The following is a 17,019-nucleotide window of genomic DNA, read 5'->3' as shown; positions in this document are numbered from 1 at the left end:
CAACTCCCTAACTTTAATGATGTTAGGGTTACCATTATAGCCAGGTAATAGCATGCGACCAATTTGTATTTAGTGTGTGGAAGGCACTCTGCTTTTTCATGGGCAAACTGAACTGTCAGATTGCTGACTTTAACAATCATCTGATGGAAATATCTTGCAGTGAGTTTTCATGCCCTGACTGAGGAGGCATTTTTACCTTCATGTCAGGGTCACTGGGAAGGGAATCAGGAATAGAAATTCAAACTGACAACCTGGTATAGGATCGCTCAATCTTCAAAACATCAGGGTTAGGGATGTGGGAGCTACAAATTAGCCATGATTTATTTTACAAACTAGGTTATAGTCCAACAGGTTTATTTGGAAGTACGGCATGGTGGCACAGTGGTTAGCACTGCTGCCTCACAGCGCCAGAGACCTGGTTCAATTCCCACCTCAGGCAACAGTCTGTGTGGAGTTTGCACATTCTCCCCGTGTCTGCATGGGTTTCCTCTGGGAGCTCCGGTTTCCTCCCACAGTCCAAAAATGTGCAGGTTAGGTGAATTGGCCATGCTAAATTGCCTGTAGTGTTAGGTGAAGGGGTAAATGTAGGGGAATGGGTCTGGGTGGGTTGCTCTTCGGAGGGTTGGTGTGGACTTGTTGGGTCGAAGGGCCTATTTCCACACCGTAAGTAATCTACAAGCTTTCAGGTAGCTAGTAGGGCAAGATCATAAAAGACACAGAATTTATAGCAAAAGATCATAGTATCACACAACTGCTGCAATATATTGAAAGACTTAACAGAAACCTAGGTTGCTGTTAAGTCTTTCATCTTTTAGAATGGGTTGCAGGTTCTGATTTATTAATATGTAAATCCCAGAACTTCTTTCAAGTCACATTCCTGAGATAACTTCAGGTTTCATGTAGGATTCATGCCATACTACAGGTGACCCCACTACACTCTACACTCTCACACACACTCACACATACACACACACTCTTACATACTTACATACTCATGCACACCCTCTCTCATACACATGCTGTCTCTCAGACACAAACACGCACCTGCACTCACACCCATGCTCACACCCTCTTACAGGCACATACTCTATCACACTCATGCACACACTCTACCAAGTAGGCGCACATGAACACTCTCTTCCTCCCTCTCACATACACACTGTCCCTCACATACACGCACACACATACACATATGTCTATGGGGTGAATTTGTGTTTGCGGGTACATTTTATTTTGTTCAAAAAACGCACAATCTGCAGGCAGTCAATCCATGTGACATTTTATAAATTCCTACTTTGGAAATAGAACCAGTCTGACTCAAGGTTGGAATACAGACAGACTCTAACCTCACAGCTTTAATGCATTGTCTGGGCTGAGATGTCACCTTTTTTTATAAAACCCTAAGTTATCTCGGGAATGTGACTTGTAAGAAGTTCTGGGATTTACATATTAATAAATCAAAACCTGCAACCCATTCTTAAAGATGAAAGACAGCAATCTAGGTTTATTCAATATATCGCATTAGTTGTATGATACAATGATCTCTTGCTATAAATTCTGTCTCCTGTGATCCTGCCCCACTAGCTACCTAACAAAGGAGCAGTGCTCCAAAAGCTTGTACTTCCAAATGAACCTGGTGGACTAGAACCTGGTGTTGTGTGATATTTAACTTTGTCCACTCCAGTCCAACACCAGTACCTCCACATCATGATTTACTTTATTTATGTATAGCTTTGAGAATCGAAACTTGCCTTATTTTAAATTGTTTGTGCAAATATTGATGTGTTTTGATGTGGAATAGATATGGAAGACGGAGAGAAATTGCTTCTGCTCTTTAGGGTGATTAGAACGGGCTGGGAAGAGTCAATAAATTATGACCAGACCTTTCAGGAGTGAAATCAGGAAACACTCCTGGGATAAGGGACAAATTTGGAATGGAGTCACAGAGTAGCCATGATCTCATTGAATAGGAGATTAGGCAGTGAGGCTAAATTCCCATGTCCTTAATGAGATCAATGTATTCCTGTGTTTCTCCTTAATTCAAAGGAGTGACTCGATTGCAATGTGCTTTATTTTCATATGAAGGACAGTCAAAATGCTGCACATTGTCAATTGATCTGATTTGAAAACAACAAAGCACCTGATAGATTTCCTGTATTTACAACTTCTTCATGGATGAAATAGTTTCCTGATATATTTCGAATTCAGAAATGCTATTTTGCAATTGAGGCCAGCTGGACAAAATAAAATTAATCTGGGAAATTGTAATGTCCCAGTTACATAGAGGTTTTGGATTGCTTGCTTGGGAGCCTTCTCAGTCTGTGTACTGGTGCACATCAGCCACAAAGTCCAATTCAGGCACATACATACAATCTGTGCTATTTTAATACCACAGATCGGAGAGGATGAGACATACAGAAACCAGTGACTATTACTTTGCCAATTTAAGAGTTCTGGTAATTAAACACTGCTAGCAACATATATGAGAGAAAAGGGTTGATTGATTGATTGGTCATCAAATCTCTTTAACACATTGAGAAAACATTCGACTGTGCTCTTATTATTTGGTCACGGTTAATTATATTATGGGGGTTGGCTAGCTCAGTTGGCTGGACAGACAGGTTGTGACAGAGTGACACTTTCAGTGTGGGGTACAATTCCCACACCAGTTGAGGTGACCATGAAGGACTCTCCTTCTCAACCTCTCCCCTTGCCTGAGGCGTGGTGACCCTCAGGTTAAACCACCACCATTGTCAGTCTCTAAAGAGAGAGCAGCCCTAAGGTCTGCTAAGGATATGGTGACATTATCTTTTCCTATTAATTATACCATGCCTATATTACCACCTAGAGGTAACGCCAGATCTGAAATCTGCCCAGAACTGTTAACTATTATGTTATATCCTCCCAGGATCCTACAAACACCTGCTGTGATGAATACACAATACTCTTTCTAATAATACATCTATTCTACAGCCAGCTCATCATCTCTCATCTTCCTGGTACATATCAGACAACTTGGCCAGGTTTATAAACTGATCATGTAGTGAAACACAAATTAACAAGATGTTAGCACTAGTACGTTGATCTGTAAAAGAAATACCTAACTCCCAATAACTTTTTTTCAGTTCAATTTACACAAACATTACACATTTATGTTTTCATGGAATTTAACTTTTGCCTCAAGTCCACAGCGTTCCAATGCAATACTTGCTCACCTTTCACCTCCACTTCAAATCCAGGGAAACACGAATTGTCTCTGAGGCAGTATTCACAATCCTGGGAGCAGTGGAAATTGGCTTTACAGGTACACTGTGTGGCAGTCATCGAATCTCCTTCATGCAGAATTTCAAATCCTTTCACTAGAAAGGAAACAAGACAGTCTCAGACTCAATCATAACTAATGACCACTCGCAGCTGACATACACAGGAAGAAATGGGGCTGTTGTGGTTCTGTCCTGGGGTGAGAATTAATCCAGAGGAAATCTGTGGACACGGATTGAAATTCCACAATGGCAGCCGGTAGAATTTAAATTTAGTTAATAAAAATCTGCAAAATAAAGCTCGTATTGACCATAGTTGCCACAAAGCTGCCAATTGTCATAAATACCCATCTGGTTCACCAATGTCCTTCAGGGAAAGAAATCTGCCGTCCTCACCTGGTCTGACCCACATGTGACTCCAAACAATATGTCGACACTGAACTAACTTTTGCAATGGTCTTGTGAGCAACTCAGATCAAGGGCAATATGGGATGGGCACATCACTTGACAGCGATACCCATATCCCATGAAAGAATAAAGATTGCTGCAATGTTACAGTTCAATGATAAGTGATAACATCCAGCTGGAACTCCTCTTTAACTTGTAACAAAGGGCAGCTTGCATCCTGAAAATAGATCAGTTGGTCAACTCATTAAAACCACATTCGGTGCATCTGATGTAAATTGGTCAGATTAGACACTTGTGCCTTTTCTAACTTTCCCTCTGACCCAAGCCTACCTGTCTACATGGAAGTTAAACTTTCCCCTGACATCCACTTGAAGCAGAGAGCTAGCGTCAGAATTGATAATGTATTTGTTTGAAGAATATGAACTCTTTTCTTCAATGCATTAATAACGCCACAGATTATAATAATTCACTCAACCCTCAAGAGATTTTGTTTTTCAATTGAGAGTTTTCATAAAATATTTAAGTTCCTTATTGCCAAGATATTATTGCAACAGCCTTGGGCAGATTCCGAGTTGTATCAAATTAAAATTGCAGTGAGGAGAAAGGTATAGCGAAGAATGTTCTTCAGAAGGATATTTCCATGATTGGAGAATCCTGAACCAGGGGCCACAGTCTAAGGAAACAGGATAGGGCATTTAGGACTGAGGATATGCAGAAATTTCTTCATTCAAAGGGTCAGTTGCGATCAAAACATTGAATGACTTCTAGAAGGATTTTGGGTGGCACGGTGGGTCAGTGGTTAGCATTGCTTCCTCACAGGGCCAGGGGTCTGGGTTCGGTTCCACCCTTGGGAGACTGGTGGTGTGGAGTTTGCACATTCTGTCTGTGTCTGTGTGGGTTTCCTCCCACAATCCAAAGGTGTGCAGGTTAGGTGAATTGGCTGTGCTAAATTGTTCACAGTGTTCAAGGATTAGTCAGGGGTTAAATGTAGGGTGAATGGGTCTGACTCTTCGGAGGGTGGGAGTGGACCTGTTGGGCCGAAGGGATTTTATGATTTTCTAATCGAAGATCCACATAGATCTTATGGCTAAAGGGATCAATAGATATGGGGAGAAAGTGGAGACAGGGTAGCGGGTTGGATGATCAGCCATGATTATACTGAATGGCAGAGCAGGTTCAAAGGGCTGAATGGCCTACTGTTTTCAATGGTTTGAAAAATTGCAACTTCTGCTCTATGTGCCAAGCTTCAGGACAGAATAACATGGTGACGTTTGGTGGCATCTTAAGAAGGATGTCTCATTTTTCCATTATTCCTTCTCTCAAGCTATTTTCATTGGGCTGAATCTTACTATACCTTGGTAAAGTTTTACCTTCATGGAGTTTGATGGAGGGTTTTGCTTCTTGAAGCTTTGTGAGCTTTCTCGCGGTATCATCCCAAACTTGTCTCCTTACGTGCCTACGTGAAACTATGGGGCTCTTCTGGTCTGACGCTAGCCTGATTCTCTTACTCATCACAGACAGAAGATCTTGTCACTGCCTGGATCCATGGCACCAGTGCCATCTTTAAAAGACTGTCATGAGCAGTGCAGTCAGTCCAGAGCTGCCTGCATGGATTGTGACATTTGCCCTGGACGTGGCAGACAAGGGGAAATTGGCACTTTGCCTTGCGGGCAGGAAATGGGAGGCTCGGGTGTGGAGGTGAGATGTCCTCTTCCCTCAGGATTCACCAGAGCCTGCAGCCTGTTCCGACATTCCCACTCCTGTCAGTGTGATCCCAGCCCTCTACAGGAATGCCCAGCAGAGCAGGATGAAGGTCAATGACCTTCCCTACTCCACCAGGGTGAGTACCACCAGTTTCTCTCTGCAACCAACTCTTACTCAGTTTGTCTGGGACACCTCACATTATGCTTCATGCTCTACTGCTGTCAGTACTGCATGGAGTGTCATTCCTCACTCACTTCCATACACCCAATTCCCTCACCCCACGATTAGTGCATGGTATCTGCACTGTCTACTCACTCAGTCAGGAAACCTCACCTCCTGCTCCAGCACTAACAGCTGTGATGCCTGCTTTCTTACCCTCCCTTTCTCTCACTCCAGAAGAAAACAGCCCCACAGTAGGACAGGAGGATGCAAGGAGAGGATCCTGACATAATCTTTGTGCCCAAGCTCCTGAACAGAGATTGGAGGCTGCACTTGATTTAATGGGTTGTGATTTTGAGACATGGCCATCTGGTTGAAGCACATAGCACGTGTTTGCCAGGTACACTGCTGGCACACGGTACCAGTGTGAGATTGATGCAGCATGGTGCCATACAGTTACATGTCCACCCCATTTCATTGATGACTGCTAACAACCAGGACAAGCCGCCTGTCTGCACAAAAAGGCAAGGCAGGACCGGGGTACCTTGTACCTTTAGCTCAGGCTGAGGGGGCAAAGTGCTAAAGGCAGAGCAGGAATGCGGCGAGTATCCAGGAACATGCTCAGTGAGTGTTTGCACTGACAAAGCATGACCAGTGAGATGCAACCTGGTCCAGTCTGTGAGCCGGGTGCCTGTCGCTGAGCACACAGCTTCCTTTGCAGCTGCCTTGCAGCATTAAAGTGCAGAAGTGTACGGCAAGTGGATTGGAGAGATTGATGCAGAAAGGCTGGCAGGTGTCGAATGCCAGGGCCTGTAGATTTGGAGTGGATACAGCTGCTGGCCATGGAGTGTGCTCTGAGATGTTGGTATCCGAGACAGATGTCTGAGGGAGCAAGTGGTGATCTGGAGTCACCAGGTACCTGCTCTGACTTTCATCTCAGGAATCCTCAGCGTCTAGTTTCTCTTGGTAGAATGGGAACCTGCACATTAATGCAGTAATAATGAGAGAGACAAAGAGCAATAATCCCCATTATAGTTCGTGTTAATGGGCCTGTCGATGCTCACGGGATAGAACCTTGTCTCCAGGTCCAGAGCTTAGTTGGAAATTGTGGCTTGTTGCTTCAGCATTGAGAAAGGACTTGCTGGACTTCCCAGGCAATTGTCCCAGGTTTCTTGCCATAGTCCACATCATTCAGAGCCTGGAATGCTCTGTACCAAGTATCTCTTACACTAAAACTCACTCGGCTAGAAATTGGATTGCAGAACCCGTACCTTTTATTTGATAAAACAACCACCCCATCCCCCTGCCCCCAAGCACAGTGATCCCACCCCCAATCCGAGCAGTGCTGCCACACCCTTGAACCCAGCATAGCGCTCTCTCTGGGTCCAAATATCTGTCCCACACTCTGAGTGTGAGTAATGCAGCAGAGTTTGGGATGATCTCGAGTTCGGGGATGTACTGGGTACGACATCTGAATATATTTGCACACACTCACTCCCTCTCCTCAGTTCTGTGTTGGTTTCTAAGCATCTCTAAAGAAGTAATGATTGACGATAGTAATTATTTTCAAACCTTTCGAATAGTTAGCTACTTTCAGCTTGGCTGTATCAGTCATAGTGTTTATCAAAAGATACTAACTGTTATCACACTCGATCTGTTTTAAACATTCTGTCTGAGAATTACTGTGGTCCAGGTATTCGCCTTCCCCGCACGGCTGACAGGTCACAGGTTTCTCTTTTGTACATGGAATGGTGACGTAGAAGCCTAAAAGAGAAGGTACAGGGTTAATATCAGAATGTGTCTTCTGGCACAAATGTACTTCGTTGGCACCAATGAAAAGTTATTCAGGGATATTACTGCAAGGGGCAGTGATGGTCTACTGGTATTATCCCTGAACTGTTAATCCAGGGACCCAGCTAATGTTCTGGGGACCTCGGTCTGAGTCCTGCCATGGCTGCTGGTGGAATTTAAATTCAATAAAACTCTGGAATTAAGAGGTTAGTGATGACCATTAACAATTGTTGAAAAACCCCATCTGGCTCACTAATGTCCTTTAGGGAAGGAAACTGCCATCCTTACCTACATGTGACTCCAGACCACAGCAATGTGGTTGACTCTTAACTGCCCTCTGGGCAATTAGGGGTGGGCCATTAATGCCGGCCCAGCCAGTGACACCCTCATCCCATGAACGAATAAAAATAATCTGTGTGCTACCTATGTCAGAGCATTTGGTTAAAATGTGCTCCCAATTGGGCATTCCATGCATGTTGGAGGGAGGAAGGGAAACTTCTTTGGACCACCTCAGAAACCCACATACAGATCATACAATTACAAAGAACCATCAAGATCTTAACTCATCGAACTGGATTATTTTCCCAGTGACTCACCAAACCAAACACCATTCCCACTCGGTGAGGAACACACACTACGTCAGTGATTGTCATGTATTTAGAGATTTTTGATGGGACCATTAATATGATGTGCACATGAAACGAAGTGACTTCCCCTCAGTTAGAATCTATGTTCCAGTTGTTCATTTAAGCATTTGGGTCACATCAAGAAAATTTTCCACTAAAGTCTGCTGGTTGCCTTTGTTGATTGACCCGGAGAGCACTACCATCAGTTCTTGAATGTCTTAGATTTTGGGAGGAAATGTAACGATACAGATTCAAGGTGAGTTGATGAGAAGAAAACAAGCGGCAAACTGGTGAACGCTGAGAAACAGTGATGAATTTCAGGGGTCAGCTACATATGAAGATGGAATAGAAGAGCAGAAGGAGACCATTCGGCCCTTTGGGTCCGCTCTGCCACTCAAAATACACATGGCCAATCTGGCTGAGTTCTGAATTTCACATTTCCATCTATGCTCCATCAGCTTTGACATCTGTGCCAAAGACAGACAATTGCTGTAAAAACAGACTTGGAGGAGTGTGCAGTGAGTCAGTATCGCTGTGTAACAGACTGGGAGGATTGTGCAGTGAGTCAGTAAGGCTGTGTAACAGACTGGGAGGATTGTGCAGTGAGTCAGTATCACAGTGTAACAGACTGGGAAGAGTGCGCAGTGAGACAGTATCGCTGTGTAACAGACTGGGAGGAGAGTGCGGTGGGTCAGTATCACTGTGTAACGGACTGGGGGGAGTGCGCAGTGAGTCAGTATCGCTGTGTAACAGACTGGGAGGAGTGCGTGGTGAGTCAATATCACTGTGTAACAGACTGGGAAGAGTGCGCAGTGAGACCGTATTGCTGTGCAACGGACTGGGAGGAGTGTGTATTGGGGCAGTATCGCTGTGTAACAGACTGGGAGGAGTGTGTGGTGAGTCAGTATCGCTGTGTAACAGACTGGGAGGCGTGTGTGGTGAGTCAGTATCGCTGTGTAACAGACTGGGAGGAGTGTGCAGTGAGTCAGTATCGCGGTGTAACAGACTGGGAGGAGTGTGCAGTGAGTCAATATCACTGTGTAACAGACTGGGACGAGTGTGCGGTGAGTCAGTATCACTATGTAACAAATTGGGAGTAGTGTGCAGTGAGTCAGTATCACTGTGTAACAGACTGGGAGGAGTGTGCAATGGGCCAGTATCGCTGTGTAACAGACTGGGAGGCGTGTGTGGTGAGTCAGTATCACTGTGTAACAGACTGGGGGGAGTGTGCAGTGAGTCAATATCACTGTGTAACAGACTGGGACGAGTGTGCGGTGAGTCAGTATCACTATGTAACAAATTGGGAGTAGTGTGCAGTGAGTCAGTATCACTGTGTAACAGACTGGGAGGAGTGTGCAATGGGCCAGTATCGCTGTGTAACAGACTGGGAGGAGAGTGCGGTGGGTCAGTATCACTGTGTAACGGACTGGGGGGAGTGCGCAGTGAGTCAGTATCGCTGTGTAACAGACTGGGAGGAGTGTGCGGTGAGTCAATATCACTGTGTAACAGACTGGGACGAGTGTGCAGTGAGTCAATATCACTGTGTAACAGACTGGGACGAGTGTGCAGTGAGTCAGTATCACTGTGTAACAGACTGGGAGTAGTGTGCAGTGAGTCAGTATCGCGGTGTAATAGACTGGGAGGAGTGTGTGGTGAGTCAGTATCGCTGTGTAACAGACTGGGACGAGTGTGCAGTGAGTCAGTATCACTGTGTAACAGACTGGGACGAGTGTGCAGTGAGTCAGTATCACTGTGTAACAGACTGGGACGAGTGTGCAGTGAGTCAGTATCACTATGTAACAAATTGGGAGTAGTGTGCAGTGAGTCAGTATCACTGTGTAACAGACTGGGAGGAGTGTGCAATGGGCCAGTATCGCTGTGTAACAGACTGGGAGGAGAGTGCGGTGGGTCAGTATCACTGTGTAACGGACTGGGGGGAGTGCGCAGTGAGTCAGTATCGCTGTGTAACAGACTGGGAGGAGTGCGTGGTGAGTCAATATCACTGTGTAACAGACTGGGAAGAGTGCGCAGTGAGACCGTATTGCTGTGCAACGGACTGGGAGGAGTGTGTATTGGGGCAGTATCGCTGTGTAACAGACTGGGAGGAGTGTGTGGTGAGTCAGTATCGCTGTGTAACAGACTGGGAGGAGTGTGTGGTGAGTCAGTATCGCTGTGTAACAGACTGGGAGGAGTGTGCAGTGAGTCAGTATCGCGGTGTAACAGACTGGGAGGAGTGTGTGGTGAGTCAGTATCACTATGTAACAAATTGGGAGGAGTGTGCAGTGAGTCAGTATCACTGTGTAACAGACTGGGAGGAGAGTGCGGTGAGTTAGTATCGCTGTGTAACAGACTGGGAGGAGTGTGCGGTGAGTTAGTATCACTGTGTAACAGACTGGGGGGAGTGTGCAGTGAGTCAGTATCACTGTGTAACAGACTGGGAGGAGTGTGCGGTGAGTTAGTATCGCTGTGTAACAGATTGGGAGGAGTGGGCAATGGGCCAGTATCGCTGTGTAACAGACTGGGATGTGTGTGCAGTGAGTCAGTATCTCTGTGTAACAGACTGGGAGGAGTGTGCAATGGGCCAGTATCGCTTTGTAACAGACTGGGAGGAAAATGCGGTGAGTCAGTATCATTGTACACTCCTCCCAGTTGGCTACACAATGACAATGACTCACCACACACATCTCCCAGTCTGTTACACAGCGATACTGACTCACTGCACACTCTTCCCTGTCTGTTTCACAGCAATACTGACCCATTGCACAGTCCTCCCAATCTGCTACACAATTAAATTTTTAGATTAGATTACTTGCAGTGTGGAAACTGGCCCTTCGGCCCAACAAGTCCACACCACCCCGCCGAATCGCAACCCACCCATGCCCCTACATTTAACCCTTACCTAACACTACGGGCAATTTAGCATGTCCAATTCACCTGACCTGCATATCTTTGGACTGTGGGAGGAAACCGGAGCACCCGGAGGAAACCCACGCAGACACGGGGAGAACGTGCAAACTCCACACAGTCAGTCGCCTGAGGCAGGAATTGAACCGGGTCTCTGGCGCTGCGAGGCAGCAGTGCTAACCACTGTGCCACCGTGCCGGCAACTAAATTGGTCAGTATTGCTGTGAAACAGACTGGGAGGAGTGTGCAGTGAGTCAGTATCACGGTGTAACAGACTGGGAGGAGTGTGCAATGGATCAGTATCACTGTAACAGACTGGGAGGACTGTGTAATTAGTCAGTATTATTTAGAAGAAAGCTACATAAAGCTGGAGGTGTGGCAGTGTTAATCAAGGAATGCATTTATGCAATAACTAGACATCACCTTGGTTCAGAAGATCAGGATGTAGAATCTGATTGGACAGCATGATGAACAGGAGATGAGAGAAGTGTACCGTGGAGTGATCTACATTACAGGATCCCTCACAGTCTGCGTGATGCGTAGGTGGACTGAGCTGCCAGAGGTCGCGATAGATATAGGTATGCTTACAATATTTAAAAGACATTTGACTTAGTACATGAATAGGAAAGGTTTCCAATGATATGGGCCAAATGGAGGCTAGTGAGCCTAGTTTAATTTGGGAAACTTGGTGCTTGGTTGAGTTGGACTGAAGGGCATGTATCCACGTTGTATGACTCTATAACTGCATTCACAATGTGGAACACAGTATACAAGAATAAATATAGAGTAAAACGCAGAGAATGTTGGAGAAACTCACAGAATGGCAGCATCTGTCGAGACAGAAATAGAGTTAACGTTTTAGTTCTGATGGAATCTTCCTCAATGCAGGCCTCTGTGCTCAGGACCTCAACATTGTCCAATATCCACCAGTTACGCTGATGAGGGGAGCAAAGGAATGATAGCTAATTTCACAGATGACACCAAGAAAGGTAGAAAAAGCTCATTGTGAAGAAACTTGCAGATGGATAGACACGGTGTAGCGTCTGGGCAAAAAATCTGGCATTAGCGTATAATATGGGAAATGTGCTTTTGTTTATTTTGGCAGGATGAATAAAAAGGCAGAGTATTGCTTAAATGGAGAACAACTGTAGAATTGTCTGGTGCAGAGGTGTCTAGGCATTCTGATGCAAGAGTCACAAAAAGTTACTTCATCGGTACAACATGTAATCAAAAAGGATCATAGAATGCTCTCCTCTATGATGACAGACACTAAACATAGAATCATAGAATCCTTACAGTGTGGATACAGGCCTTTCAGCCCAGCAAGTCCATACTGACCCTTCGAAGAGTAACCCACCCAGACCCACTCATCCTACTCTATTACTGTACATTTTCCCCTAACTCTTGTGGAGAAAGTGAGGACTGGAGATCAGAGTCAAGAGTGTGGTGCTCGAAAAGCTGCCTGACCTGCTGTGCTTTTCCAGCAACACTCTCTTGCCCCTGATTAATGCACCTAACCTACCCATTCCTGAACACTATGGGCAATTTATCATGGCCTATTCGCCTAACCTGCACATCCTTGGATTGTGGGAGGAAACTGGACCACCCGGAGGAAACCCATGCAGACATGGGGAGAATGTGTAAACTCCACACAGACAGTTGCCTGAGGCTGGAATCAAACCCGGGTCCCTGGCGCTGTGAGGCAGCAGTGCTAACCACTGAGTCACAGGGCAGGAATATTATGAAAACATTCCAACTACGGCAGCATCTACAGTGAGAAATATTACAGACAATGAGAGAAAAAGGTTCACCTGCTTGACATTCATTGCAGCAATGATTTTTTTTGTCATAATGTTGGGTACAGCTTGCATTCGAATGCTGTGGGTTTACCTGCAAAGTGTAAAAACAAGTTAGAAATGTAAGAACATAAGAAACAGGAGCAGGAACAGGCCACTTAGCCCCTCAGACCTTCCCACTTGCATCACATCTGATCTGATCCAACCTCAAATCTTCTCTTTCATGTCAATTCCTAGTTGTCCTCAGCTCCTTGATATTTCAAAGGTTTACCAATCTCCTCTTTAAACCTCCTCTTTCAGTGACTTGGCCTCCATCTCTCTCTGGGGCAGCAATTTCCAGACATTCACTACACTCTGGGAGAAGAACCTGTTGCTCAGTGTTATGGACTATCGGTTTCCCTGCTCAAAATCAACATTCCCCTTCAACTATTTTCCCAGCTTTCTTTGGACAACTCGTCACACCTCTGCAATTGTCCTTATTTAAGTTGAGGACACTGGTTTGAGACCCAAGTTTCTCACCCTCAAATTGAATTTTAAATTGCTAGACCTTAGTGGATCCTTAACTATGAATTCTCTTATTTATCCTACCACTTTTGCATTATTGAATCTGAAATAGCCTATTCCCAGGTAGTTATCTAAAGAAAATTCAGTAATGGGATGTGGACTTTGCTGGCTGGGCAGACATACTTGGGAATATGTCACGGTTCCATCACTATTGCTGGGTCAAAATTCTTTAATTCTCTCCCTAACAGCATTGTATATGCACCTCCAGTACATGGACTGTAATGGTTCAAGAAGGCAGCTCACCACCGTATTGTCAAGGGATAAGCAATAATGCTGGTTCAGCCAGTAACGCCCACATCCCATCCCTGAATGAATAAATTAAAGTCAGAATAGTGACTGGCTTGGAGGGAAACTTGTAGCTGGTGGTATTTCCATGTATCTGCTTCCCTTGCCTTTCTAGATGGAAGTGATCATGTCTTTGGAAGATGCTGTCTAAGGAGCCTTCACGTATTTCTGCAGTGCATCTTATAGATTGTACATACTGCTGTTATCGAATGTCGATGCTGGAGAAAGTGGATGTGGTGCCAATCAAGCAGGCTGCTTTGACCTGGGGATGGTGGCAAGCTTCTTCATTGTTGCTGGAACTAAACACATCTAAGCAAATGGGGAGTATTCCATCATTCTCTTTATTTGTGCTTTCTGGATGGTAGACAAGCTTTGGGGAGACAGGAGGTAAACTACATATAGTTCTTAGGGCTAAAACGATCAAAGGGTATGGGAAGAAAATAGGAACAGGGTACTGAGGTGGGTAATCATTAATGATCATATTGAATGGTGGATCAGGTTAGATGGGCTGACTGGTCTATTCCTGCTCCTATTTTCTGTTTATCTACATTAATCCCTGCAGGACTCCTAGCCTCTGACTTGCTGTTATAACTGTATTTATATGGCTAGTCCAGTTCAGTTTCTGGTCAACGGTAATCCTCAAGATGATTCAGTGGAGTCCCTGGCTGTGCACTCAGATCCTGCGTGGACCTGCTAGCAGGGGTATTTGCAGATGTGTTGAACCTTTCCTTACTCTGATGTGAGGCTCCCCCTTGCTTCAAGACAACCACTATTATCTCAGTGCCAAAGCAAAATCAGGCAATGTGCCTTAATGACTACTGCCCAGTGATTCAGTGATAGAAAGGCAATTGCATGTCATGGGATTGCTAGGTTCTTTCTTGTCTGAGATGGTCATTGCCTGACATTTATGTAGCGCAATTGTTACTGGCCACTTTTCAGTCCAAGCCTGGATATCGTCCAGGTATTATTGCATTTGGACGTGGTCTGGTTTAGTATGTGAGGAATCACAAATGATGCTGAACATTGTGCAATCCTCATTGAACATCCCCATTTCTGACCTCATGATGGAGGGATGGTCATTGATGAAGCAGTTGAAGATAGCTGGGGCTAGGACACTACCCTGAGGAGCTCCTGCAGAAGTACAAGTCTTCAGTACTATTGCCAAAATGTTGCCAGGGCCCATTGCTTTTTGCAGTTTCCAGTGTCTCCAACTGTTTCTTGATATTATATGGAGGGAATCAAATTGGCTGAAGACTGGTATCTGTAATGCTGAGAATCACTGGAGGAGGCTGGGATGGATCATCCACTCAGCACTTCTAGTTGAAGATCGCTGCAAATGCTTCAGCCTCATCTTTTGCACTGATGTGCTGGACTGTTCCATCATTGACAATGGGGATATTTGTGGAATCTCCTCTTCCAGTGAGTTCTTTAATTGTCCACCGCCATTCTCCATTGGATGTGGCAGCAGTGCAGATCCAGTCGCAGAGGAGGGAGCAGAGTTCTCGATCTTGGAGTTTGGAGTTGAGTTTAGTTGGAATTATGGTATTGAAGGCAGAGCTAATGTCAATAAATTGGAGTCTGACATAGGTGTCCTTGTTATCCAGATGTTCTAGAGTCAGGGAAATGGTACCTGCCATGGGCAGTTGGCAAATTATAGTGGATCAAGAAAATCTGGAAGGCTGGAATGATGTGTGCCATTACTAACCTCTCGGAGTACTTCATAATGATTGATATCAGAGCCACTGGGCAGTAGTCATTAAGGCACATTGCCTGATTTTGCTTTGGCACTGAGATAATAGTGGTTGTCTTGAAGCAAGGGGGGGACCTCACATCAGAGCAAGAAGAGGTTCAACACATCTGCAAATACTCCTGCTAGCAGGTCCACGCAGGATCTGAGTGCACAGCCAGGGACTCCACCCAGCCCAATCACTGTGCATGGGTTCACTCTCAAGAAGGCCGGTCTGACATCTGCGATGGTGACTCTGAGTACAGGTGCACGCAAGGCTGTTGGAGCAGGTGACATCATTTCACTCACCTTTTCTTCAACACTACCATAAAATGCATTATGCTTATTGAGGAGGGATTCATTGCTGTCAGTGATTCTTACCTGATTTCACCTTGTAGCCTGTTATATCATGTTAGCCTCGCCCCAGTGGTCAGTGTGGGACACCAGTTCAGTCTGGTATTGTCTCTTGACACTCCTGATGACTTTGTGAAGATTGTACCTTGATTTTCTGTGTAGGTCAGGGACATCCAACTTGAATGCCTGAGACCTGGACTTCAGTAGGGAGTGGATCTTTCGGTTCATCCATGGTTTCCAGGTGGGGAACCCTCGGATAAACCTCTTCAGCAAGCAACCCTTTACTGACGAGGTCTGTAATGGTAGTGGTATACTCATTTAGGTTGGCAACTGAGTTCTTTGAATATGGACCAGTCCACTGACTCCAAGCAGACACACTGGAGCTCCAGTACCCTCATCCAGGCATTGTCTGACTTTCTTCCTGGATTGTCATGCTTCAGTTTCTGCTGTAAGCCAGGAGACGCAGCACAGCCTTATGGTCCGATTTACCAAAATATGGGTTGGGAGGGTGGGGATGGAGTGGTAGGCGACTTTGACAGTTGCATAGCAATGGTCCAGGACATTTTGGGCTCTGGTGGGACGAGAGGTCTTTAGGTTGGTCCAATTGATGTCACTGGCTACAATGAACAAGGTCTTGGAACATTCTGCTTCATCTATTTTTGACAGTGTACATTTCACCGAGTGCACTCTCTGTTTCCGCATGTGGTGGGATGTAAATTGCTGTCAGATTTGCAGAAGTAAACTCCCACAGCAGGAGGTAGAGATGGTACTTCACTGTTAGATATTCTGGGTTTGGAGAATAGGGTCTTCACGTCTGAGCACCCTGAGGTATTGGTCATGGGGCAGACCCCTGATGCCGTGTGGCCTATTACGAAGCCCTCAGGTTGTAATGCACAATCAGGTGAAGGAGGAGTGAGCCATGTGTCTGTAAAACAGAGCACACAACAGCCTCATGATTCCCTTTGATGGGAGGCTTTGCAGAGTTTTGGGAGCAGCAGTAATAATGAGGGATGAATTTTCCATTTGCTTTGTTTACCTTCAGCTTCAGTTCGTCCCTCCTGTGAGATTTACTGACAATTCTGAAAGTTTTGGTAATGAGCCCCATCCTCTATTCCCTGCTGTCAATAGGGGTCTCTGCAGCGCTGTCTCCCCACATTTTTCCCACACCAACCAATTTTTCAATGTATAATTTCAGTTACATCACACTGAAAATTTTTGCTATAAATTCTGTGTTACGATCGAGCCCTCCACAATCACCTGATGAAGGAGCGTCGCTCCGAAAGTTGGTGTGCTTCCAATTAAACCTGTTGGACTATAACCTGGTGTTATGTGATTTTTAACTTTGTCTCCCCACAGTGTGTGTGTGTGAGTCTGGTTTGGCGTAATGACTGTGGTGCAGGCTGTGTATTGGGGAAAGCCTCTCTTTGAATGCATCACTACAG

The 17,019-nt window shown here is 45.3% G+C and overlaps 1 protein-coding gene across 1 annotated transcript in view; it reads right to left on the bottom strand.

Annotated features, from left to right (window-relative positions):
• Positions 1 to 16,682, bottom strand: part of LOC122564549 (uncharacterized) — a 47,060-nt gene extending 30,378 nt beyond the window's left edge. Inside the window, exons 1-4 of the mRNA XM_087978428.1 lie at positions 16,614 to 16,682; positions 12,664 to 12,742; positions 7,170 to 7,295; positions 3,216 to 3,359 (exon numbers count right to left, since the gene is read on the bottom strand). Coding sequence (XP_087834554.1) covers positions 3,216 to 3,359; positions 7,170 to 7,295; positions 12,664 to 12,742; positions 16,614 to 16,682 — 418 coding nt within the window. The remainder of the gene's footprint in view (positions 1 to 3,215; positions 3,360 to 7,169; positions 7,296 to 12,663; positions 12,743 to 16,613) is intronic.
• Between the last annotated feature and the right edge of the window lie 337 nt (positions 16,683 to 17,019).

This window comes from Chiloscyllium plagiosum, unplaced genomic scaffold (assembly GCF_037043375.1).
Source record: "Chiloscyllium plagiosum isolate Xiang-an unplaced genomic scaffold, Cpla_swu_hap1 HiC_scaffold_34, whole genome shotgun sequence".
NCBI classification, from domain to species: Eukaryota; Metazoa; Chordata; class Chondrichthyes; order Orectolobiformes; family Hemiscylliidae; genus Chiloscyllium; species Chiloscyllium plagiosum.
Note: the sequence above shows the minus strand (reverse complement) of the source record. Positions and strands in the feature narration are given on the sequence as shown.